Source organism: Apteryx rowi, unplaced genomic scaffold, assembly GCF_003343035.1.
Source record: "Apteryx rowi isolate R43461 unplaced genomic scaffold, aptRow1 scaffold_6, whole genome shotgun sequence".
Taxonomy (NCBI): domain Eukaryota; kingdom Metazoa; phylum Chordata; class Aves; order Apterygiformes; family Apterygidae; genus Apteryx; species Apteryx rowi.
Window position 1 is genome coordinate 1,934 of NW_020450871.1, and position 25,468 is coordinate 27,401.

General features: G+C 47.8%; 1 protein-coding gene across 8 annotated transcripts in view; it reads left to right on the forward strand.

Moving 5' to 3' along the window:
- The first annotated feature begins 2,128 nt into the window (after nt 1-2,128).
- The window catches only part of MSLN (mesothelin), a 33,972-nt gene continuing 10,632 nt past the window's right edge, over nt 2,129-25,468 (forward strand). For 4 of the 8 annotated variants that reach the window (XM_026083195.1, XM_026083200.1, XM_026083201.1 and 1 more), the window contains exons 1-16: nt 2,129-2,202; nt 2,461-2,597; nt 11,331-11,441; nt 13,856-13,961; nt 14,295-14,380; nt 18,555-18,648; nt 19,191-19,212; nt 19,324-19,351; nt 20,163-20,247; nt 20,687-20,848; nt 21,334-21,536; nt 21,974-22,065; nt 23,019-23,149; nt 23,798-23,919; nt 24,339-24,513; nt 25,217-25,432. In XM_026083195.1, the coding sequence (XP_025938980.1) occupies nt 11,425-11,441; nt 13,856-13,961; nt 14,295-14,380; nt 18,555-18,648; nt 19,191-19,212; nt 19,324-19,351; nt 20,163-20,247; nt 20,687-20,848; nt 21,334-21,536; nt 21,974-22,065; nt 23,019-23,149; nt 23,798-23,919; nt 24,339-24,513; nt 25,217-25,432 (1,539 nt within the window). In that variant the 5' untranslated portion in view covers nt 2,129-2,202; nt 2,461-2,597; nt 11,331-11,424. Of the gene's footprint in view, nt 2,203-2,460; nt 2,598-11,330; nt 11,442-13,855; nt 13,962-14,294; nt 14,381-16,038; nt 16,106-17,349; nt 17,484-18,554; nt 18,649-19,190; nt 19,213-19,323; nt 19,352-20,162; nt 20,248-20,686; nt 20,849-21,333; nt 21,537-21,973; nt 22,066-23,018; nt 23,150-23,797; nt 23,920-24,338; nt 24,514-25,216; nt 25,433-25,468 lie in introns of those variants that run through there. The other 4 variants (XM_026083196.1, XM_026083197.1, XM_026083198.1 and 1 more) reach the window with 4 other exon arrangements.

A 25,468-nucleotide genomic window follows, 5' to 3' on the forward strand; every position in this document is an offset into this window, starting at 1 on the left:
TAACAAGCTGTCCGCAGTTACCTCCTCTAAAGCAGAGTTCAACTCATCCCAGTAAGCAGCCAACTCATTGAGGCCCGGCGGCTTGGATGSTCTGTCAAAGATTTGTTCAGTGTTAGCGACAGAGCTGAACGCGTCTGGGGACAGGGTTAAGTGGKCAAGCTGGACRGCAGTCAGCTCCTCCAGGGGGGCCATCTGGAGCGGAAAGAGACAGAGAAGTAACTGTAATTACACATCTGTACTTGCTYGAACTGGCCGGGTCAGCGTGTGTCTCCCTGCAGCATTCCTGCACAACCTTGTCCTCAAGGAGACTTGGTTCTAGGCTCTTTCTTCTCTTTGAAAAAYGCAGGTTATGGTATTTAACGTTCCTAATGAAGTAGTKGCATAAGGCCCAGGCAGACCCTGTTCTGTCCTTTAGAGTCATGAAGTAGGAGAGGTTCTTTGCACTAAAGGTGTTGGATTAAAATGGAACAGATCCATTTTCCAAAAGTTAGTGATAGATTCTGGGTGTMTGCTTGGCCCRAGCGAGCTGGGTAGCTCTCAGAACTCCTTCTGGTGTTGCAGCGAGAGCAAGTCTGGCACCAGCAGAGGCTTTTCTGAAATACTGTGTGGAAACAGCCCATGTCTCTGCCCTGTCTGCCCCAGAAACAAAGGCAAGTTATCTGATGATCATCTCTGTGAACTCAAAGACAAGCAGGGAACGTGGATCAGGTCCGGGACCTGAACCCAGGTGCATGTGCTCTAGCTGTAACATCYATCCTTTCTGTTCGGTGCTCTGTTATGGCAAAAGGAGTCAACCCGCTGGGGCTTACTGGAATTGAAATGCAAGGGAAGAGTCATGAACTTTAGAGYTGGACTTGCGGTAGCAGAGGGGAAGATCCTGGCTCTCCTGAAGGAGCTGGAGAAATTCCCATTGTTTCCAAGGAAGGGAGAAAGGGCCACGTGTTCTCATTTTGTGTTTGTTGTTCAAACGATTTTGTAATACTCTGACTCTCAGAGTATAAACCCCAGGGGGATTTGTGTGGCTGCCTAAAAAGAAATGGAAATGGTTTTGCTCTAGGSTGGTAAAATGTCACCAAGCGTCTAAATCAATATTCTTACCCCAGTAAAGTTTTCATAGACAGCAACAAAATCTGTGAGGTTAGCTATGGATCTGAATCTCTGGAAGTAAAGAGTCCCCCAGTTTTCAGCTATCTGACAGTCTAAAATGCAACAATAACAAATCACTTRCATTTCAGCATAAGACTCACAAAACCTAAGGCTCGTTCYGGGGTGCRAATGGAAAAGATAGAGAAACTGTCTCCAATTAGCATACRTGTCAGCGGTGAATCAACCTGGTTCTAGCCAGGTCGGCTTATGTCAGTGCAGTTCCTGGAAGACTGTCACAAAGCAGTGCCTGGTAGTTTCATGGAAACTGGGACACCTCTGCTTGGTTACTTTTCACCTTTTCTTCTTTGCAAAYRTTGTAAGACAAGGATGTTGAAAAGGAAACACAATGCAGTGGTTCAACCAGCCCTCCAAGCAGTTTATGCTCATGATAAGGGCACGATTCATCTTTTTGTAAAAAACATTCCAGCTCTTATCTTTCTGCCTGTGAGTGACCTCTCAAAAGCATATGGATAAGCCCTGGCCAAGGACRGTGCCCTCCTGCCATTGCAAAGCAATGTAACGGAGCCTTGTGGAAGCCCRGGGGGGTTTGGCTCTGCGCGATACCTACTCTGTTGAAGCTGGGATTGAGGCGGAGRAAATCACTGCAGTCCGTGTCAGTACTAGAGAACCCACAGTTGTCAGTCTCGGCTGCTAGACTTGGTGAATGTACAAGCTACTTGTGCAAGAGAGCATGTTGGATGGTCAGAAGCTAATCGAGCCTGGTGGCAGGAAAGAGCGGGAAGCTTTGTATAACATGTCAGACGCTCATGTAAGCAAGACAGCCAGATAAGCCTGCGCCCTGGAAAAATACCTCTCTCTCAGAGGAGGCGAGGTAGAAATGGTGCTGTAGCCACAGCTGGACCGTACAGACAGCTCAGAGGGGCTGTAGGGAGCAGGTGGTGGTGCTCAGGAGTGCAAATCGGGAGGCTGAAGTTTCATCCTAAATTCTGCTTCTGGAATCATTGCACACTTTTGTAATTTAGCTTGGCCATCCTGCACCGTGGATTATTCCTGGGATACTTCACCCAAGATAAGGAAGGGTGACGGCTTGTTTTTGTAAGTTTTGTTGTGCTCCTGAAATTACGAGTATTACTGCTTGTGTGGGGCAATGGCTGTTTAGTGAACTGGAGCAGGCAGGAGAGGCCTCGGCCTCGTGCCTGCTGCGTCTAGGGCAAGTGAATGGGAAGGTACGGCCATCCCGTTGATGTGCCGCTTCATAGCAGTCAGGCCCTTTCCAGCGGGAAGGCGGTGTAATGGGATGGGGATTGCATGCTATAGCTTGTCTTAACCTTTTTGTCGTACCTTTATCCGCAGGATTTAGCCACCGCTGTACATCTGAGAAACCCCCTCACATCTCAAGGGATGCATCCAACAACTGGCTAAAATCTCAGTGAGAGAGAAGTTAGGCTCCATCACAGGTCATCTGATGGGATAAGGGAGCTGGAAGGAAGGTAAGTATAAATGACAACCCAATCTGGGTTAATTTTTGCTCATTCATTTCTGAAGAATGAATGACCTGGGAAAAAGGTCTCTCAAAAGCACCTCACAGCTGGCATATTTTGTCATGCTTCATCTCCCAAAGCTTAGTCAGTCTTGCTGTTGCTATGCCATCTATCTGCCTTACCTGTTGTTATCAAATTGCTGCATTACAACCAGTCAATACTATGACGAAGCGGGCCGTCTTTGTGAGCCTTTTGAGGTGACACTGCAACCGGTTAAAAAAAATAAAGGACCTGACTGTAATGTCATTTAACATTATGCAAGTCTGGACCCACTTCACTGACTTCAGTGGGGTGTCTCTGCACTGTGGCCTGCAGCAGGATCTATTACATCTCCTTCATTTCCTCCTTCCCCTATGAGAAGTTGGGTTCCTAGCTTGGAAGCTAGATTCCCTGGCTGTTGTGTGCACTTTTGTTTTTCCTGTTGTCATACATGGCCCAGGGTCTCTGTGGCATCATTGTGTTGCCTGCCCTTCCCTTTGGATGCTCTTTCCATTTCAGATTTGTCACATGGCATGTAATTCTCCTTGACCTTTCAGCAATAGTTACAGCTATAGTATGGTATAGTTCAGCAATAGTTACAGGCTCCTTTTTATTTATTTATTTATTTTTTCTCAATAGTAGTTAAATCTTTACAGAAAATAGCCATTCTGGACATCTCTCAGTTTCCCTGTCTAGGCTCAAATTAGCTTTGACATTAATGCCAGTCCATCCCACTTCAGTTTGATATAAGCTATTGCTCTAGCACGAAAACAAAACCATAGAGGCAGATTTCTGCTACTGTTCATTTGATGAGTCTCCAGCAGATGCTCATTCAGGAGGAGTGGACTTGCCTGGGGGTCTGGGGGCTGAGCCAGGGAAATGATGGCTCAGCCATCGTCTGTATGGAGGGGGCTTGTGATGGGTACGCATAGAAGTGAGTGTTGTCCTAGCGAACAGTCTGAATTTGGCCTGCTATGCACATATGGTTGAATTTTGGTATTTCTGTCTGTGAGAAATTGTTACAATTCAAAATATGGTGTTAATCTGAACCGGAGTGAAAACAAATGTAAAAGAACAGGTGGTTGAGAAGTTACCAGAAATGAGTAACGTTTGTCCTGAATATTTCCGGTGGAGTTTCCTTCAGAACGGATACCGTTTTGTGAAATCTTCCAGTGTGATTACAACAGCTATGTCCCTATGACACCCCCGGTATCTGACTTAGCGGAGACATCCAGTGGCCACAGCAGGGACTCCTAGGACAGGCTGGCAGAGAAGCAGTGCTGATCTCCTGGTGCCCTCTGGTGCTCGCACGGCCCTTGTCATCTCCTGGTCCCCAGGGGTGTGTGGCAGATGTCCTGAGCCCACGAGCCAGTGAAAAGGCCCTGCGAGGGCCGCAGGGCTGTGCGCACCTTGGAGGCTGTGCCCACCRAGCCAGGGAAGGCTTGATCCTTATGGGTAACTGGAGGGCTGGCAGGTTGCAGGAGGCAGGGGCAGTGGGAACTGACTTGGGAGGCTTTTCTTGCTTTCCTCTCCCCAGTTCTCGTTACAACTCTGACCTTGGCATGTAATTTTGGACACATTGCTTAATATCCTGTATTTCTCTTGCCCTTCCTGTCCTGGAAACTAAGGACACGGCCAGGCAAAATGCTGGTCTCCTGGCTCCATGTCCTCTTCTGAAGCTGATGTTCAGCCAGGCTCATAGATTGTCCTGCTTGGCACATGTTTACTTTTATCGAACATGCACATGCAGCGTGAAGGGCTTAAGCCTTCCCTGGCCTACGCTGCAGAGCACCTTGCTGCTAGAGGCAGGGCAAGGCTGGGCACTGAGCTGAAGCCAAACCCCTTGCAGGTGCTCAGCTTGGCAAGGCGCTAGGTGGCAGCTCGGAGAAGGTACTTAAGAAGCATGTTGAGGGCAGGGGGCCTTTGGCTGATGGGGWTTTGGGGAGAGTGAGAGATGGGTTTCAGTCCTGCTAATGACTGAGTTAGGCTTTCCACTTCATGAGCTAGATCTCTGGGACTTTGCAAGGCGGGTTTTTTCTCTTTTTCTCCCTTTCTTAAGGCTTCGTGTATGACCTGTCACCCAGCATAGGTGACTCTATGAACACAGATATAATTATATGTTCATGTAGGAGAGGGAGGTTAGACTGCTCTGCTGCATCACAAGGTGTCAGCCTTGCTGTAAGGGGAAGGAACTGCGAACACGCAAAGTCTGTTGGCAGGCGGCTGACTCGGGAGACCATCTTCTCGAAGCTATAAATGTAGAGGCAGGGCTTCTCTGTGTTCGAGGATAAGGGGTGCCTGTCAATTATAGCCTCTTTTTTTGCAGCACTTCAGCACATGATAGAGATGTCTAAGTGCTGGCGATACCCACGGCAGAGCTGGACAGGGCAGAAGCGTTGCTGGGTACCGACGGCACCTCACCCTTCCCTGCCTGGCCCTCCCGCAGCGTGCCAGCCGTTGGGGCGGTCGTGAGGCCGCGGCACCGCAGCGGGCACGGCCAGTGCTGCTCCTGGAGCGCTGGTAACGGATGCTTGTCGTGCTGTGGGCACCGTGTGCAGCCGGATCTGTTGGCTGAGGGCCAGCGTTTTAATGGCCTGAGTAGCCTTTTGAGGCTGGGCTGGGCTCCTGGGAACGGGTGTCAGCTTCGAGCCTCATCCTGCTGAAAACTTGTCTTCCACTAACGTCAGTGACTTTAAAACTGGTTGTGCTTCTTACTTCTGGCCACTGACACGTCAGGAATGCCTCCGGGAGGCATAGCCCCAAGATCCTGCCCAAATGGGTAGCTAAAGGGGCAGGGTTAAGGCACTGTTAAACAACATTCCTACTCTCCAGTGCAGCCAGCCACTCACCAGCACCAGCAGAAACCTTGCTAAGAGAGGAAAATCAAACTTCAGAGTATTTTCCTTTTTTAAAAGTTGTTCAGGCTTATAATTTAGGACAGCATTTGAGTGTCAGATGCAGGTGGTTTTTGGCTTCATGCAACACAAACATGATTACAGATGAGGAGGAGGAGGGGTGGTGGAAAACAAGCAAAATGTCTTGTGTGAACCTCGGGCAAAGTGTCATATGGAGGATGAGTTTTACTTCCAGGCATAAATGCTGATGTTCAGTGCTAATTGGCCTTTACGTCCCAAATTTTAATCATCTGTGCTGTCTTTGCATTAGCCTACATGACACTTCCTTTAGCAGCATGCAGAGAAGAGCTCTGGGAGGGCTGAGTGGCTAGAGCAGGGTTTGCCCTGGAGTTACTGCAAGAGGGGATAAATCAGGACTGGGTTCTAGTCTTGAGGTGGCTGAGGATTCAGTGTGTGTGATGGTAGGCAGGGCTCCGAGACCCTCAGCTTTTCTTTCTCCTCCTCTGTAACTTAGAAGTAGCCTGGAGTAAAGGCCTGCCACTGTTAGAGGCAAGAAATGTGGCTCCCACCATCTGCTGAGGAGTGCCATGGGGAGAGCAATTGAAGAGAGACAGCTTGGTGCAGGGTTTCAGGTGGTCTCTTTCCATGGCTGCTTTGCTGGAGGGATTGCCTGTTAGCGCGGGGAGGTGAGGAGGGATGGTCCTGTGTGAGCTGTAAAAACACAAACCTTCAGTGTGAGGTTCTGGTGACCCCACAGGCATTTGTAGGTGTGGGTTGAGTCGCATCTTGAAGCCAACAACATTTCTCTTCGTGCGCTCCTGGCTTGTAACCGAATGCTTGAGCAAACAGGGGTGAGACAAGCTGCTTACTGAACCAAATATTACCTTGTTTATAAAAATCTTTCTATAGTTGGCATATAAGAAGCAGGTACATAACACGTAGGCACGTAGCTGGATGTGTACTGTGCACTTATGTATTCTTTTAAGTATCTATGCCGAGATAAGAATCAGTTCTGTCAATTTGAAACTCTACTTGCTTTAATAATATATCTAATGGTGTAATTTCTCAAAATATGCAGCAATAAAATGAAATTGGAGAAGCTAAAAGAATGGCCATGCTGGGCCTGACCCATTATCCTGTCTCAAACAGGGATCAATAGTGTACATTTAGGGGAGAAGGAAGAGCAAGAGGGTGTCACGTGTTCCCCGGTGTACTCTCCTGTCTCACACGCCTTGTGGTTTGGGGAGCTCCTGAGCCAAGGGTGGTGTCTGCATGTTTGGTAGCTCTCAGTGAATGTATCTTTTGTGATTTTGTTCACATTTTGTTCAGCTTTCTGAACCAGTGATCACTTCTAGTACCTGCCACCCCTTGAGGCAAATAATTGTGCAACATAATTGCAGGTGTGATGAGCCTCCTCCTTTTCCAATCTGAACCACCCCTCTGCTTGGTCCGTCTGAATCCGTTGATTCCCAGAGGAAGGAGAGGCTACGCAGCCAAAAAGGGCCAAAATACTCTGTGATGCAAAGGCCATGATGCCAGACATCAAAGTTGCTTATCTAAGCTAAAGCTCTCTCTCTTCCTATCAACGCTGACTGCAGCATGACATTCAAGGGGAAAAACCTTATTTATAGGTTATCTGCAAGATGGGACTTTCCAGAAATGCGTCTTCTGCCTTAAACCAAAATCTTTCAGGGTGCCAACCCAGAAGATTGTTGTGGGCAAAGTAGATAGATGTAAGACTGATCCACTCTTAGGCCAGGAGATGGGCTAATGAATGCCCTGTGGGTTCTCTTGACTCTTTTTTTGTGATTCTGCATGTGGGCAGCAGCTGTTTTGGTCCAGGGCAGCAGCTGTTTTGGTCCAGGGCAGCAGGAGTAAGGGTAAGACCGCTGTGCAGGGGGAGCAGTGAGCCATGGAGCAATGTGAGTTGGTTTGTTGCCACTGAAATCGCAGTTGTCAAATGCGGGTGTTTGTTTAGGAGTGCTTCCTTGTTTGCGTTTTTGGAGAGATAAGGAGGGGAGAGGTTTCACAGAGTCTTGCTTCAGTTATCAGGGTGTCTTCCTTCATGTGCCAGGTCTCAGCAAGCCTGGGATTTATACAGCGAGCATAAAAGGTGAGCCAAGTGCAAGTGATAACTGTGTCATAACACCTCTTTTATGGGCTTGGAGCTGTTCATACCTTATACCACGGACTTTGCATCACCTCTGTCTTCATCCCTTTAAGTCCGCTCTAGGCACAACCCTTTGAAAGGGCTCACCCAGCTCACTTGATTCTGACAGCGAGCCCATCCTTTCCTTTCCCCACCGAAGAGAAGAGATTTGCTCTAGAGCGAGACTTGGCCTTCACAGCTCTGTCCGTCCTTCTGGTCCTCTGCCCAGTCTCCCTTGGAGACCTTCCTATCACCTTCAGCCCTGTGGTCCAGAGGCCTATTCAGGTGAAGGGTTGGACACTGCAGCCATGTCGTGTTGAGCTCCTCCAGGACTCTCTGCTGTAGTTTACCTTTTCTGGGTATTTTGATGTGATTCAATGTGAGTATTTTGTTCTGTAACCTCTTCTGTCAAAATCTACATACGAAATTCATTTTTTTAGTGTACTCATGTAATGAAGAGCTCTAGCATGAGCAACAAGGATACAAAGAATGAATTTAATGTTCCTGTTAGAGTTGTATCTCTCCAGATCCTCTTTTTATACCTAGATCACGCTGTGGCCCTTCAGGGTCCTGACAGATTTCTTTCTTATGAGACAGCTAATGAGAAACAGAAAAATAACATCAAGCTTTTGAAGGATTTCTTCTTACTTCTAATAGCCTCCTTTGCCCTTCTGTTCAACTATTACAGTTTGATTTTCTTTGCAAGGTGGTGTGCATTTGCTTTCAGCCTCCAGTGTGTCCTTATATAATCTCCATGCCACCTGCAAAATTTTAGTCTTTTAACTGCCCCTTTTAGTTTCTCTTCAGCAAGTTTCCTGATTTTTGTGCTGCTGTTCCTATTCTTAAACCTCTCCTCCTGACGCCTCTGGGTTATGTGTTGTCTGAATAAGCCTCCTATCGTAAGGGATGTCTCTGTGCTCACAAGAACAGTGAACAACCGTATTTACTTCCTCGTCATGCATTGCCTAGGAGCCAGGCGCTGGGAGAAATGCAGGCATCCCCTGTACCAGGGCCAGCGTGGCCCTAGTGTGCTGAGAGCCTGGAGGAATGGGAAGCAAAGAGCGATGCAAAAAAAGCCTAACCCGCAGGCATGTCTGTATGCCTGCTGCGCCTTGGGCAGATGTGGCCAGCTGCTGATGCTCTGCGCTGCAGCCCAGTGGCGTGCCCACGTGGGCCTTCCTCCAGAAGGGGAGGACAGGGCCTCGCTGAGATACAGGAGACACTCGGATCCCTTTTCCTCTTGTGTGGTTGTGCAAAAGTAGCCATGTTCGCTGGTTAGTGGGTTTTATTGATGGCACTATAGTTTTTAGTCATTCAGTTCTAGCCGGTGATGTGCTTAAGTGAAGTCTCCTAAGGGCTGTGATATGCTCTGAAACATTAACACCTGTAGCTTGGATGCACGCCTGCAAAGTCTGTTTCTGTAGCCCCTTCATCCAGTAAAAGCCAAAGACAGTAAATGACTTGCCTAAATCTAGAATGCACCTCTCTGGATTCCTGGAAATTTCTGAGAAAATTCATTTGGTTTTATAAAGACTTCCACAGTAAAAACTGTTGCTGTGCTGTTACTGGCTGACAACATGACGTTGCGTGTGAATAGTGCCGTGGCATGAAGAGGCTTTTAAATCTCTGCCCATATTTGAGCCAGTGCTGAGCCAAATGAAAGCAGCCTCTCTGAATAGGGAGCCCTGTGAAACACTTTTCCTTCTTTACAGGGATCTATAAAGAAGCAGCGTAAAAAAAACCTCTGGGGAGGCTTAGGGTTAATGAAAAGGAGTGCAGTGGCGGTGCTGTCTGGACTCAGTCCAAGTTGCAGTGGCCCGTGCAAGGTTGCAGAGGAGCTCACCTGTGGTCTATCTTACGTTAGTAAAAGTGTGAGTCCCATCCTGCACATACGGCACCAAAACCATGGTCACATGTTCTGTATTGACCCCTCTAGGATAGTGCGCTCTCCTGCAATTTGCTAGTCCTTGGGCCCATGTTTGCTGCCGTGTTTTTCACCTGTAGTGTGAGCGTTTATCTGACTAACCCAGCTCTGCTTTCCCTGGGGGCTCTCCCGAAGTAATGGGAGACCTGATTTTTCTGTAAAAGCACAAAGCCCATGTTGCTTTGCATGAAAACCATGGGGAAGTGCAGTGATTTTGGGCTGAGCAGGGTGGGTGGGGTGCGTGCTGGAGACGGGACCAGGAAGGGTTTGTCTGTTGCCACACCTGGCTTAACATGGCAGGAACACCTAGGAAATCTATTGCACAATGTAGTGGAAATGAAGAACACTTGAGCCATACTTGAAGCCACACATGCACAGTCAGGCCAGGTAAGAAGAAGGTTGTTAATGCACTGACTCATTTTCCCATGGTACAAACCGCATCTCAGACCTGGCCCCCTCCTGCCCTTCTACTGCAGATTTTCCTGGCTCCCCTCTTACCCAGGCCCCGTGGTGTGCACATTAGAGATCATGATGCAAAACTGGGCTTCGCTCCTCGCTTGCTATCACAGGGAAAGACATGCATTAGAGCAGAAGGGAAGGTGACATTGAAGGCATTGGATTTATTCAATTTAGGGAAGAGGAAGCTTGTGGAGAGGGAGAAATGAGAGAGGGAAGGGAGGCAGAGAGAGGTCTCCTAATTTACTGTGTTGAGAGAAGTTGTTATTACAAGCGAGCTTGAAAATCCCCCTTATCGGCCTATGCAAGGGCAGGCTGGCTGCACCTCTGTCAGCCTGGAGATAGATATATATATCTAAAAAATATGATCACACCAAGGGGCGAGGGATGGATGGGGCAGTATCAGAGCCCCTTCCAGCTTTGTGCTCCTCAGGTGAGAGGAGATCTCTAGTTGTCGCCCACGGAGAAGGAGTTTTGCCAGCATCTGTGTTGCATGCTGTGGGTTCCCGTTCGTGCGCAGCCAGGAAGCATGATGCTGAAAAAAGAGAAAAGTTCATAAAGGGTGGGGAGAACAGGGCTTAGAAAGGGAACAGGGTGCAGAAGAGGCTATTGTCAGGGAGAGCTCCACTTCTGGGGCTCAGAGCATGCTAAGCCCTGTCCCCTGAAAGACTCATCTGCCCAGGTGTGGGCTGTGAATATCTCAGTCTTGCTTAGTCACGGTTACCACCCAGATCACTGTGTGCTGCTGAGGATATTCAGATAATAGGAATAAAGCTCCTAGGCCACATCCCTTCTAGTTAGCATGAAGGTTACTGCTAACTTGTGGACATAAAACCTGCCTGTCCAGACTCATGTCACTTTGTGTGAGACTGTGATATTCTCCTCTCTGGCCATCCATCGGGGTGATCTTACCCTGCTCCGGTCTGAAGACTGTGCTGCTGCGCTAAGCAGTGCCGAGCCTCCTGCAGTAACATGGTCTGTGTCCCTGGGCTGGGCCAGGTTGGGATCTGTGTATGAAAACCTGAAAAAGGCCAAACTGCTCTTCTCGGCCTCCAGTGCTGCATAGTGCTGAGGCTGGATGTGGCATTGCATCCAAAAGCTAAAAATCCTCTATCTGCAGGCCACCTGTAGGTCTTAGACTTACTTGACCAGACACAATAACCACAAATCAGCTCCAGTCTTACTCTGTTATAATCCTTACAATTTTCCTTTGGTTTTGAAGCATGCAAAAAAATGTGATGGTGGCTTACCTATTGCTGTGTTGAAATCATTGCCTGTCCTCTGATCTTTGAACTCCTCCATCTGTTGCCTTCTCCTAGACTGTATGCTCTTTGAATCGAAGACCACCTTGTCYGCACCACACCTAGCAGTCTTGGATTCCCACCTGTGCTCAGGGCTTGTAGCTGCTAAAGGATGGACACAAACTCCAGGTACTAGCTTCTGCTTCTGCTCAGACACCTTGCGACCAGAACTAAGAAAAACACCTGTTTATTTACAGATGAAAGCTCTTCCTTGCCTTTGTGAACTCTGTTTTCTCTCCCCATGAGGGGGGTGCTCTGTACACTCTTTAGCTATGCGTGATTTCCTGACTGACACAAGCAGAAAATCCTGACATTCTGCATCGTCCCCCTCCCCTGGTTTCCTCATGCTTGACTAAGGCTCAGTGTTGATTTTTCTGCTTTTGACACCTTTCCTGTTCTTGCATTTCACCTCCTGATGCCCTGGAGAAGAACTGTGGGTCTGGCCACAGTCAGCAGAGGCCTGCGGTGCTGTGTAGTGTTTGTTGCTGTCTTGGGTAACTCTTACGTGGATCCACAGTTCTTCCAGCTACCTGTGTGATCCGAGGCTCACAGCAGCGCATGCGTATCCGACCCTCTCTCTGTGGGTGGCCTGCTTGCAAAGGCKGTTTCCCAAAAAGTGCAAGACACTGAAAGCTGTGGCATTTGAAACCTGACTGAAGGATCTCCCGTCCATATCAAGGAGACCTCGTTTGAATTTTCTGAAGAAGAGGCTTCTCACTTTTAACTGGGAATCTTTGGTTCTGGCTATTTACAAAATGATGTGTTTCAAGTTTATGTAGATGTGAGTGGCTTATGATGGGTGTTGATGACAGACATGGTAATGATCAGCGTCCTGTGCATCTCTGAGTCAGACAAACTACATGTGTGAGTCAGTGTTGTTGTATTAGTTCTAAAATAGCTGATAAACATGTTAAATGTTGCAAGAAAACTGGGAGTGCAGAGAAAGCAGGGATTTGGGTGCATGGTGGTACTGTGAGTCAACAACAGGTTTTTTTTTCTGCGCTGTCATAAACCCATGTATTATAGCTGGGCATGATGGGACAAGTCTAAGCCTAGGACATAACTGGCTTATAGAAAATTTTCCCTTGTACAGCATCATGGAAGCTAGTAAACAAAGATTTTCAATCTGAGAATAGAGAACTACAGTGCTGCATCCAGAGAAATTGAGAGTTATTGTGAGCAATTTCTTAGCGACTTGGGGGCTCAGATCCAAGGGTGCTGGTCAGTGAGAAGTCTGAGATGCCTGGACAATAATGTAATATCCATCCCTTGTTAGAATCTGCAGCAGGTCTCATTTGTATTCTTGTGATTACGGTTGCCCGGTTTTCCTGGAGCTCATGGGATGGTGCTCATGGGATAACTATTAGCTTAGGGACAAGGCAAGTCAGTTGAAATCAGGAGGTCCCTTGACTGCTGATGCAGTTCTGGGGAGACCATGGAAAGAGCCACAGTACTGTTCAGCCAGTGGAACAGGGCAAACCCATCATGTCATTCCCTAGTTCCTGCAGCATGCAATTCCTGCATAAAAACTCCTGCTAAGCACATGTGAACTCTTTAGTAAGAATGTTGATTAAACTTTGGAATAGAGCAGCCTGCAGGAATTGGAAAGCCAATAAAGTTATGTCCTAGGAACTTTGCAGAGAGGAAATAAATGAAGGTTTGTTGAGTGAAAGGCCGTTTCTGGTGATAGGGAGACAGGAATCTCAGGGACTGCAATTCTGGAGCTGTTGCCAAGAACTTTCCTTTGGATAATAGCATCCCTGCTCAGTAGTCTGTCATGCTGCGTGTGGGTGCTCATGAGCTGCTGTGGTGAGCATGGACACAAGGACCCACATTGCACTTGTGGGTGCAGGTGTCAGGCACCTCAATTTGAGTCCAGTGGACCATGAGCACCTCTGAGCACCCCTGCAAGTGAAGTTCTATCATGAGAAGTTGAAAGACAGCTGTGCTGTGGGATGTGTCTGCACCAGTCCTAGCTTTTTATCTGATGTCATGCTACTGTCAGGCTGCATTTTTGGCTTCAGCTATCCTGATTCCTCTACCCTGACTTGGCAGCTACATGCTTCAGTTCATCGATCTCACTGAGCCTGAAGCAGAGATCCTAGCTGGAAATACTTGTGGTCTGAAAGTGGCCTGGCTGGCCAAAGGAAGAGCTGCCGTGTCTTTCTGTGTGGGGTTTCCCAGGTGGAGATGTTTGGGAAATCTTAAGAAATCTTAAGAAAAGGGCCAAACGCTTCAAACTGCACTCAAGCAAAACTTCCTGGGGGCAAGCATTTCTCTAGAATTTAGTTCTGCGCTTTGTGGATACCTCCTGTGAATGGCAAACGGGAATCCTGTGCAGGACAAGGGGGGAACAGGCCTGTTCACCGCGCTCATCCTGCCCACCCCACGCAGCCTCACTTTGGGCTTAGTGTTTCCTGCCGTATCCTAGGGGATGGCCAGCATTAACAAATAACACCTGCATTTATTTGTATTGCCAAACCTTTGCATTCTCGAAGACTTATAGGTGTGTCCGGCACTTCAGATCCATCCTGTAATTTCAGATGCAGTTTTGAGAAGGCAGAGACACGCCCCGGTTGGCTCAGTGAAAAGCAGCCCTCCGCGCTCGTAGCCCTCCACACTAAGGGCCGGGTGACTAGCGGCTCGCAGGTGAGTGTCGCAACTAGCACTCCGAGCGGAGTTGCGTAACCTCTCACGCTCCTCCACCAAAGAGGAGTTTGCTTACTTTAGGGCATCTCTGGCAGCAGATCTAGATTAACGAGCTGAATTCTCTGCATGTAGCTCCGCGCTCTGCCAGGCAGAGGGGACTCTCAGTAGTGTTTCATGTGCTTTGGGTCCAGTTTCAGGTAGATTTTGTGAAGGGTGTTGGCATGTGTACACTTGCTTGTGAGACAGTCATTTGAGTGAACGTCTTTACTAGTCTCAGAGTTGGTTTTTGCAATTAAATACTATTCATACTTGATTTTTCTCGGCTGAAATAAGGCAATTCCTTCCATGTGTGGGCACTCTGAAGATCTTTGCAAGAATGACATCTTTGCACTCGGGACTGGGCTTCCTCCTTTCGGTTGGTGAGTACTACCACGAGGTTGATGGTTGTCCCAGGACAATTGTCCTCACTAGCAGCTGTAGTTGAGATAATCCTCAAAAGGAAGAGTTGTGCTGAAAGACCATTGAAAATTATTTTGGTTGTTTCTCTAAATCCCCAGCCTTTAGTTATGCTTGTTTATTGTTGTATCTGTGATCCAAAATATATTAGTTTCCTAATAAACAAAGTAGAAGGACAAAATTAGAATTCCTTCTCGCTCTGTCATTGCAGAGCTGTCTGTCTGTCTGCTCGCTGCCCCCTTTTTAGAGTATCCAGATGTCTCTGGGAAAGCAGTTACTTAAGAAATATTCTTATCTGGATCTGTTTCTTTTTATATTCCTTTTCTTCCCCTCCTCCATTTTTTTTGGTACTAAGGGGTTCCAAAGCAGGATCTTTGTTTTTTTCATAAAGCATCAGCACTTCGTCCTTCATTCCTCATCAGACTTGAGATCATGATTGCAATGAATGTTGGTGACAAAAAAAACATGAACTCACAACATTACAAACAAGCTAATAAGACACCAGCTAGGGAACAGCTACAAAAAGGGAGAGAATCTTTCTCTCTGGAGTAGGCTTAGTTCTCAATACTAAGGGAAGGGAAGCAAGTAGGCAGATCACTTCTTTTTTTCTTTATTCCTTGCTGTTCACAACTGACCAGTGTATTGTGGACACCCTGATGAAAATCTGAAAAGTTTATATTGCCATCCTGTATAAGGAGAGATACATCTGTCCAGAAGAAGTACACAGATTGCTTGTAAAAATTAATGGCTCTCTAAAGCAACTGTTTTTTAAATCTAGTGGATCAGTAATTTTGGTGATATGTTCTAACATCAGCCATTGGCTTAGCATATAGCCTTGGGAAATCACTCCATTTCGTTGGGCCATGCTTGCCCCCATCTATCTGTTCATTTTCTTATGTAAAAAGCCCTAGATAACTGGAGATGGAGGAAAGGCCCTGAACTTGTAGAGAATTTGAATGTAACAGCTTGCATGCACTGTCCCTGTTGGGGATAGATCAAAGAGAAATGAAAGAGAAGACACCAATTTCTGAAAGTCCTTAAAACATCTTTCTCAAAGGGACCGTTGGCTAATCTTAGCAGGGAAAGCATGGGAGATCCAAGCGTAGTGATGCCACGTTATCAGAATGAATGGCCTTATTGTAAAGGTTAAGAAGCACTGGGGGGGACGGGCAGTGCTCAGCAGCTTTGTGGCACTGAAGTGCCTTCAGTGAGGTGGGACGGTGGAGAGCAGCAGCTGTGAGCAGCACAACCTCTGTGGGTAGGGAGCTGGTCTTTCCATGCATGTTCCTTTATGGGAGGCTTCCTGACAGCCTGGAGTACTTTGCTAACAAAGCATGGGAATAAAAGCAGTGTTTTGGAAGGGCATTAATCCCAGAGCAATGCCCACRTGTCTTAGATGCTTTGTGTCACAAGCTGAGTCCATAGCCTTTATTGTGACCTAGTGCAACGGGGGATTTGTTGTCATACAGTGAGGACTTTTTGTGACGTATTGAGTTGGGGACCTCTCTGATCCTGCAGAGCAAGAAGCCAGTCTTCCTTTTCCTCCTTCTCCCCAGTGGGTGTCTCTGAGCACTGCCCTTTTGAGTCCGTGGGACGATTCACATGCTTAAAGTTAAGCATACGCCTCAGAACTTCCCAAGACGGGGGCCAGAGGGCTTGGCTGTGTGTTTCCAAGGTCCAGTCCTGGGGTGAGCAGGAAGCAATTATCATGGTAGAAACAACGCTGGCTTTGTCTGCAAGCAGGGAAGCATGGCCTCAGGGCTGGCTTCTGGCACTGAACTCTTCGTTATGCTTTTGTAACGCTTTCACAGCTTTCTCTAGGAGCAAACTTTTGTGTGTTAGGGCTAGAGGAAGGTGCTGTGTTTGGCAAGCTATGGCTCCTTTGCCTGTTACTTAGTGACAGTTCTCCATTAATTAAATGATTTAAAAGGTGTAGCAGATAGTTGTTATACTAATTAGAGACTCCTTTCATGCTTTCCTACAAGCCATTTTATAATCCCCTTCCTAATGTGGGTCATTAGGCTGCTGAACACATCCACACCCCAGAAAGCTACCTTCTTCCTCCTCTTCCTCTTCTTCTCCATCCTTACTGAGTGATAAGAGTGTCCCATTCCATTGATTTCTGTGCCCAAGTATTGCCAAGCGTTTGACCGAGTCTCCTGCCCTGGGACTGCTCAGTATGGTGTGAGGAACCACAAGACACAGCGACGCATGATAAATCAGCACGCTGGGGGCAAGCTTCTCCCTCCTCCTTCCCCAGAGGGGAGGATGTTCCTGTGCTTATAGTTTTGGGGTTCGGCTCCTCCTCGTTCCCCTGTGAGTCACTGCCGACCAAATATGTATAGAGAACACCTGAATCCTGACCCTGCTTCCCTGAAGTGGGCACACGGGGCCGTGAGTCACGGAGGCTTTAGCACACYGTGCGTGGTCTCTGGCCCCAGCTGCGCGTGCCTGCTGGGCATTGCTCGGCCTGCCTCAGGCTAGCTTCTCTGTGGGCCCGTTTCTTCTAAAAAGCAGGAGGCGAGGTGGGTGTCAGGGTGATCCCTRTTGCCGTTGCAGCCTCCTGACAGCTGTAGGGCCTGATCCGAAGTCACTGAAGACAGTTGGCTTCAGGKGATTGTTTGCAGCTCCGCAGTGATTCAGTGTTATCACATTGTGCGTGTCAAGCTGCCCGTGTAACCCCAGGAGCCTCTAATGGCTGCCTTCTCCTCTCTCACCACCTCTCATTTCGTGTTGTTTTTGTTACATTCACTTGTTCTGTCCTGTTGGAAACTAGTGGGAAGTCTCTACTTTTTGCTTTTGTCTGTCTGTACGCAGGGGATGCTGAGCTTGCCTGGCTCCTAATCTGAAGTAAATAGTAATAATGTCGGGGTGATTTGAGGCTGTCTATGTTGCTGCTGTTTCCTAAGCCTTCGTTTCATCACCTTTCCAGCATCACTCCATTGGCAGGGCATTCACTGTGACAGGGAAGGCGCGAGTCCTCTGGGTGCTAAGAAAAGGCCRGAGGTGAAAGGGAGGAAGTTGCAGCGATAAGGGAGTGAGAAGGCGGCCTGGATGCAACAGTAGGTAGCTGGAAAATCCTGCTGTCCTAAGCAGTATGTGATGCAGCCAAAAAAAAGGGGAAGGCAGTTGTCATTAGGGGACAATGTAAAAGTTGGAAAACAAGGTGTAGACAGGTGGAGAGCTTGCACAGGCCTGCCAAGAGCCGGTAGTGACAGGTTCATTTCTTTACGTAAATCCCTGCCAAGCTCTCGGACGGGTCTGGAGCGAGGGCTGTCACATGCTGACATTGTCTGCATCATGCACAGCTCTGCAGAATAGGGTGATTTTAATCAAGGTGAGGACTTAGCAGGGGAAACGTATGAAATACAACTCACTTAGCTGCACTCGACATAAGGATGAGGGTGCTGTAAGAGACAAGTAGATGCTGCAGATCTAAAGACATCATGGAAGTATAAGCATGGTTTGTCTGGCCTCCGGGCTGATCACTGACTGGCTATCTGGCCATGGTGCACAAAGGATACTGGGCAAACAAGTCCTGGAGAGAAGAGGAGGCCCTTCCCGTGCCCCTTCCCCTGCCTTTTCCTCTTTGGGTTTCTTGATCACTGTGCTTAATCAGCCAGACCATGTGCATCTGCCCACTGCAGTTCCCAGGCTTTTACTGCCAGTGGCACTGAGAGGCTCTCCAGGTGACAGGCACGGCTGAGGGCCTGGGTGGATGGACCGTAGGAACAACCTCCATTTGTCCAGATGGTGGGTTTCTCCACATTTTCCCCTGCCGGCAGCAGTGCAGGGGGATTGACAAGGCTGTTCTCCAGAGCATGGGGACAGTGCGTGCAATCCCTCATGTCAAACAAGACGCTGCGTTTCTGTCCCCCACCAGCTCAACCCCAAGCAGGTAGAGGAGTACCTCACGTCTGCCCACCCTGTCAGCCAGTTGTCACAATATCAAAGAGAAAGCAATGGAAAGGTCTAACAGGAATGATTCTGAGAGATACTGTGTCAAGAAGGAAGAATAAAATAACTTAGTGAGATGAGAGTGATGTTCAGAGTCTATTAAGCCAGAGAGGGGCTGGACCGTGGGAATGAGCCTCTGTCACGGATTTGTGACTAAAATCATGGCACATTGTCTTCCAGGTTGGCTGGCGGCTGCTGCAGCTTCTGCTGGGACATATCCAGTAAGACAAGCTCCATATATAACATGTATATCACCCATGCCTTCACTTGCGAAGTATGTGTGGACTGGTGGTCAGTGTGGACCCCTTCTTGATAGCAGTACATTGATGGGAATTAATTGCTACAAACCAAATTCGGTGCCTTGAGCATGGAGGTGGATATTAACTGTCCTTCCCCTTCATGTCTCCTAAGTAGCGTGTGGGGTGGGGATGTCTTCYCCAGATCTTTGAAGGGCTTCAGCGCACGTATGTCACAAGCAGTGCAGTGAAAGTGCCACCCATTGACCACACTCAGGTCATTGGGAGAATTGTCCATCTCGCTGGCCCCGATGCCTGAGTGACAGGGGAATTCACATAGCCCTGGACTTTCCAGCTGTTTGAAGTACAGAGCCAGTACTGATCTGAGTTTTGCAGATGGCAGTTACCTAACATGACAAGATGGGAACTCTGGATCTAGGCACTTGTGTGTTTTCAGGCTGAATCCAAGTGCAAATATTTGCAGGTCACATCCTTGTCTGTATTAAATGGTCACAAATAACGCTGTGCTACCATTGTAACCGCGTGAGATCATCTCTCTTCTCTCTTTTTCCCTGTCTAGTGCTCGAGCAGCCCTGTCAATGGTGAGTTTCTTACCAAGTAATTTTCCTAAGGAAGATTCAAACACAACTCTCTATATGTATTCCTATCACATTTCCTTTATCCCAATCTCTCTCTCTTTTTTGGGGAATCAGAAGCTGCTGTGTGTGCTTCAGTGAAAAGGTATGTGAACCACCAACAAATTATCTTGGCAGCATTTTCCTTGGGAATGCTACCAGTTTGTTAGGGATATCACTTTGGGTGTCAGGAAGCCTCTGAGAACAGCTGTAGCACCTTTGTCCCTGGAGAGGCCCAGGGTCGTCTGAGGGCAGGGAGGAGGCCGGGGTGCCCAGTGCTGCAGTGAAGGGAAGGTGCCTTCCTGGGGCTCTGTGTGTGTTCAGGGCAAAGAAAGGCAGGGCAAGTGTCTGGTGTGTCAGACAGCCTGATGCCTTGGGGATTTATCGCTCCAAGACCCCCGTCATTGGTGCTGAGCTTTGTTAAGCTGGTGRTGGGGGCCTAGGACTCAAACAGGTCAGCTTCCAGCCTTTCTTGAATTTGATTTCTACCTAAGGATCATTGATGTACAGGTACCCTCTCCCTGCTCCTGAATGGTGTCAGCAAATAATTCTCAACCTCTCTGTTGTTCGTTCGCTCCCCTGTATTTGTTATTTGGGCTGTGCCTCGTTGTTACGGCTGCCTGGCATTGCTTTTGCTCCTTAAAGGGTGGGCTGGACCTTTTACAGGAGAGTAGCTAATAACTGTCCCTACTGCAGATATTCGAAAGAATAAAGCTTGTGGTCAGGAGCTTTCAAACAATTTTAATTGGGTGCCTATCCCTAGCAGCGTGGGCTCTGGAATCAGGCCGCCGTGCTCCATGCTTGCGTTTGCAGACACATTGCTGACGGTGTGCTCGCTCCCAGCCAGTCCTGCCCCCAGCTGCCGTGGGGTCCGGGAGACTGCCAAGGAGGTGATGACTTTGCTTTTTCCTCACCAGTGTCAGCCAGGAGATGCTTCTCAAGATAGTCCATGGTCAGGCTTCCCCCTGCAACCTCACATTTGGTCAATACGCTTGTGCGCAGGTAATGGCAGTCCCCTTCTTTTTCATGGGCTGGTGCCTAGTTTTCCTTGACAGCAGTGCCTTTTCTATCTTAAAAGCAGTCCCACCGCAGGCTGTGCATGGAGTGCAAGCTTGGGGTGCTGGATTGCCACCATCTCCTTCATAAGACAGAGAAGGGATTGGGTCAAACGTGCAGAGCACAGGGACTCTGGGACCGCCCGGAGCACTAGGCTGCAGTTCCCAAGACAGGGCCCTCCTGGTGCAACATCACTCTCAGACATGTGGTACAGGCTGTTTCAAGTCAATGTAACTTGGACTTTCTTCTGGCTCTTCTTTCAACGCCAAATGCTCACACATAGGTGAGCTAGTGAAGCAGACCTAAAGGAGATTGCATACTGCAGCATCTTTAAATATGACACACCTTTTATTATTTCTGTATGGATTTCCCTTTCCTTTTTCAGAGTGCTTGGCTCCAGGACCTTAAGGATGATTTCCTCGTATCCTTATATTCTTGCCTTAGCCCTAAGCCTGTCAGTGCAGTGGATCCAGCATATTCCATTCTGTTCTTTTCCAAATACGATGCCAACAAGCTTGTAGCTGCCCTGACTACGTTCAGCCAGCGGGTAGGTATACTGTCAGACTGTTTGTTCACCTGCAACGTTAACTCCACTGAAAGGCAAAGCGGTGGGCTGCAGATGGGCTTCAGAGGCAATATGGCCATTCAGCTGTTCTAGCTCAGCCCTAACACTATCTTATTTTAGAAGGGGCACAATTTCAATCCACAGATATCTGCCAATGTAGCAGAGGTGTTTGCTGTCAAAACTAGCTGGGGAAACAGGAATAAAACTTCTTTTTAAACAACGAGTTCACATAGGTTATGTGTTGCTAGTTGCAGTGACAGCAAAGACCCGTGGCTCCAATGTGAATTAGAGCCTATTTGTACTTGAGTTGCACAAACACAGCTTGGTGAAAAAGTCGCTATCTGGAGAGGGGGGTTACAGCTAGGGCTGATTTGTAATGTTCATATTCACGTGGATCTACATCTGTGCACGTTTAGAGGTCTGCGTTCACTTTACTTCATATGTTTCTCCTCGTGTCTTGCCTTCAGTTTTCTCAGGTGCCTCTCTCGCAAGAGTGGAGCATAGTCTTCATGAATGGCCTGTGGGAGAAGATGTTACAAGTACCTGACATTGACAGCCCACCCGTTTTGTTTCAATGGGTCCATGAGGGGCTTCAGCCATTCCTGGTCAAGCCCACGGTCTTTGCCTGCCTCCATGCCAAAAATGTGTTGTGTAAGACTTTTCAGAAGATGTAAGTGCTGAACACAAGCATTGCTTCAGCCCTGTGTTGCTGGGGAAGGATAGTGGCCCTTCCTCCCATCTCCTGAAACAAAGGGCTAAACCCTGCAAGTGCTGCAAACTGATGGAGACCCAGGGGAGTCCCTGACTGAGAACCTCTCCCAGGGCCTTGCAGCACTGCTGCTGCCCCTGTGCTGGTCCTCTGCACTGGCCAGTGCATGTGTACTGCAGCTGCGAGTGCTGGGTTTGCAAAGCAGCATCACAGGATGGGTAGCACGGTGCCCAGGTGCTGGGGGCTGTTGTGAAGGGCAGTCACGCTGGTGGTTTTGAAAAGGGACTTTGTTGTGTGTGATAATACCAGTCTCCATGTAACTGCTGTTCCTGTGAGAATCCCACCCTGCCAGGTTTGATTTCATCTGTGTTTGAGATGTTTTTCCTGTCTGTCTTTAGAGTTGCTGCCCTGAATGCCATCTATTCTGACCTTCCTGTAGAAGAACAGAGGAATCTTTACAATGGGATCAAATATTATCTCATCCAGGATGGTAAATGACTCGATTTTCCTTAAGAAACAACTACATGCTTTAAGCCACTAATGTATGTTACAACAATAGCCATGATCTGTTACAGAGCTGAGGCTTCACAGATTTATAGTGAATTTATATTGTCTCTTCAGTGCAAACAGAGTGGGAATGTGACACTGAGAAGTGGTATCAGGAATCATTTCCCAGCCTGAAGGCTTTCTTAAGCCAGTTTAAATCAGTAGAGCTGATTACAGGCTCTGATTAGGGCTGTCTTACATCCTTTGCAAATGGTATTTATTGCTTTCATTGTAAAAGCTGAGTACAGAGTTTGGTTCTGAGAGCTGAAGAATTCAGCTCAGAAGTTAGCTCAGACAGGGACCTGGGTAAGGCACTTCCCTGTCCCGAGGCAGTAGTTTGCATGCAAACTTTTGTTTTCTGCAAAAGGTTTTGGCAGATTTGAGGAGAGGAAGAAAAAGAGCTGTGATGAAATATTCAGAGGCCTCTGAAAGAGTGAGACCTCCATCCTGTCCTACGTGCATATACGACCTGAATGCTCAAATGCATGGATTTGAGCATCTGCTTGATCTGACTGGGAAAATGTATGCTAGCATACTGCATTTGATATAGAGTGATGGATAGAATGCCTGTAAAAAGAAGCAAAACTTTAAAGAAGCAGAAAATGAGCTGGACTGTTTGATGCATATTTAATTATTGCTGTGAAACCATATTTCATTCTTTTGGATTTAGGGCTGTACAAAACCAGTGCAAAGAAAGGCACATGTAACGGCATGTAAAGGTCTCTATAAAACTGCTCATTCTTACTGTAATGTGTGATCACAGACATTTAGGGAGCTCTCTGCTGGCTTATTTCTCTGATAGACTAAAGTCTGCTCTGTATTTGGAAATCTCTTATCTCTGCTGATTTTCAGCTGCAGTGTGAGTCTGTAGTTTTATGGTGTCTGCCTGCTTTGCAGGGTCAAAACAGAAATGCTACAGTGCAGCCATTCCAGGTCTGAATTCCACTGCTTGGTTTGAAAATTACCTGGGATCCTTTATGGAGCATGCTACTGTTGGAGACTTGCAGCTTTTTGCTGATGAATCAACAGTAAGTACAGGCTCACAGTGGTGATGAAGGATGTGCATTGTGTGAAATATGCTGTACCTGCGAGATCATCTTCCTGCCCAGACCAAAACTCATGGAGGTGCTGCCAGCAGGAACATTTTTCATGTTTGTTTATGATGAAGAGTCACTTCGATTCTTTATTTTTTTTCCCGTCATGGTTTGTTGCTCATGATGAGACACACAAGCCTTTCACTTGCGCAGAAGTTAATTTGACATAAGTGATTCTGTAGAAAGCAAACTGGAGTCAATAAGAGGAGCAGAACCACTCTTTATCTTAAAACTGGAGTGATGTCTTGGCCTGGTTTAGTATATGTCCTTTCCAGGCCACCCTGCGAGAGGGGTGCTGTAGGGGCAGGATGAGTAGGCAGGACTGTGTCTTTTAGCAGCAGTGCCGCCTTTGCGCCTTACAGCATTCAGAGATTGAGAGGCATACGCACCCTTGGAGTGCACAGACAAATAAAGCAAAATCCCAGCGCATTACTTAACAACAAAAAAACCCTCACAGTTCTAAAGCCAGATATAAAAAAATCATATTGCTCGAAGTGAGATTCTCTTCAAACTGTCTCAAGTGACTGCCAGGATTAAAGTATCTTTTTTTCTTTTTTTCCCCCCTCATGGTAACACTATCAGCTTCAACAATTTGCCAGGGATCCAGTCAATATGCGAATGGTCAGCAACCTCACTTTGCTCCGGACAACGGCCGTGTATTACACCTTGCTGCTGACCTCTGGGCCTAGCTTCCCCTTATCGAGGTATGGGATCTGACCTTGCTTCCTACCTGACTCATGGTTTAACGTGGTACCTTGACTTAGCCACTTCTGCTCAGTGGTGATTCTGACGCCTGCTTACATGAGACGTACAAAGCGTGTTTCTGTTTGCATTTCTAATTGCATTGCAGTTGATCTTGGAGAGGGCCAGACCCCAAGTTCCAAATCATGGGAAGTGATTGTCACACAGTGCAATCCGCCAGCTAATGACCAACAGCGCATCTTGCAGCTGGGCAGTTTTGCAGGACACAACAGTGCTCTCTGTAAACAGGAGCACTGTCAGAGTCTAAGTGAGCGAGGGGAAGTGTGCACTGGAAGAGAGCATCCTCTGGAAAAAGAGGAGAGATCTCTGGAGCCRCTGTCGATCATACTTGCAACCTCTYCTCCTTGTCTCCCACCTACAGTCTCCCAGACAGRTTTGTTTGCTACCTGAGCCCCTCCRCAGTGAGCAACCTGAGCAGAAATGAGGCTTTGAGCCTGGCCCAGAGGATCAGTAAGAACTGCCCCATGAACGTGMCACACACAGGAGCAAATAAGGAGAGACTTCACTCTTCATCCCTGACAACAGAGGAGCTGCAGGTAATGTACTTGCCAGCCCTGTGAATCAGGAGTCACAAAATTTGTGAGGAACTCTTCTTCTTGGTGAAGAAAGAGCTCTAATCCTGCAGCAGATAAACAGTTCTCAACCTCTTACAAATGATTAGGTCCCTCCTAGGGTCAGGGCTAATCTTTAAAGTACTATTATCCCCTTTAATCAATGAGAAAATTGAGGCACTGAGAAGTTAAATGATCTCCTCAAACATTGTTAGAGGGAAGMATTTGAGCTTGCTGCAGTCTTGCAGTGATGAGCACAGAGCGTGGGTGCAGCCCAGCCAGTCGCAGCTCCTGGGCAATGGAGTGGCTYTTCTGCCCAGTGCTGATTCCTTTGCGGGGATGAGGCTCCCACATGCAAGGGATTCACAAATCTGGGAGTGAGATTGGATTTGGGGTTGCCAGGAAGAGTGGTTGGGAGTAACTGGCCTAGTCTGAGGGTTTGGTGTCAATTCTTGTGTCTCCTCCTCTGTATGGTCCTGTAGGCCATTTTGCTTTTTTATTGTGGCCTCTGGCTGCTGTTTTGCGATCAGCAAAATCTTAGTAGGTAGAAGTCCGTCACCAGGCTTCATCACAAAAGTCTATGAAGCAGAAAGTCCAGTGATTTAAGACATCCAAAGGCCATGGGATCCAGTAGGCTCCCCTCATTGCTCCTCTGATTTCCTCTTCTGTCTGTATGGGACCTTTTCAGGTTGCATCTTCTTTGGTGAGAAAGTTTGAACATTTCCCTCCTGCAATCCTGCGTGCATTGGGCCAGGCTGCCGTTGGGCTGTCCGTATCCCAGGTTGAGAACAGCATCAGTGGTAAAGACCTTCAAGCAGCTCTTCCTGCCCTGAGTGAAGTTCGTGGCTGGAACACTGAACAGTCCAGCACTATTATCAACAAATTGCTCAGCTCTGGCTATCAGGTACAAATTATAAGGTCCACATATGCACCTCACACC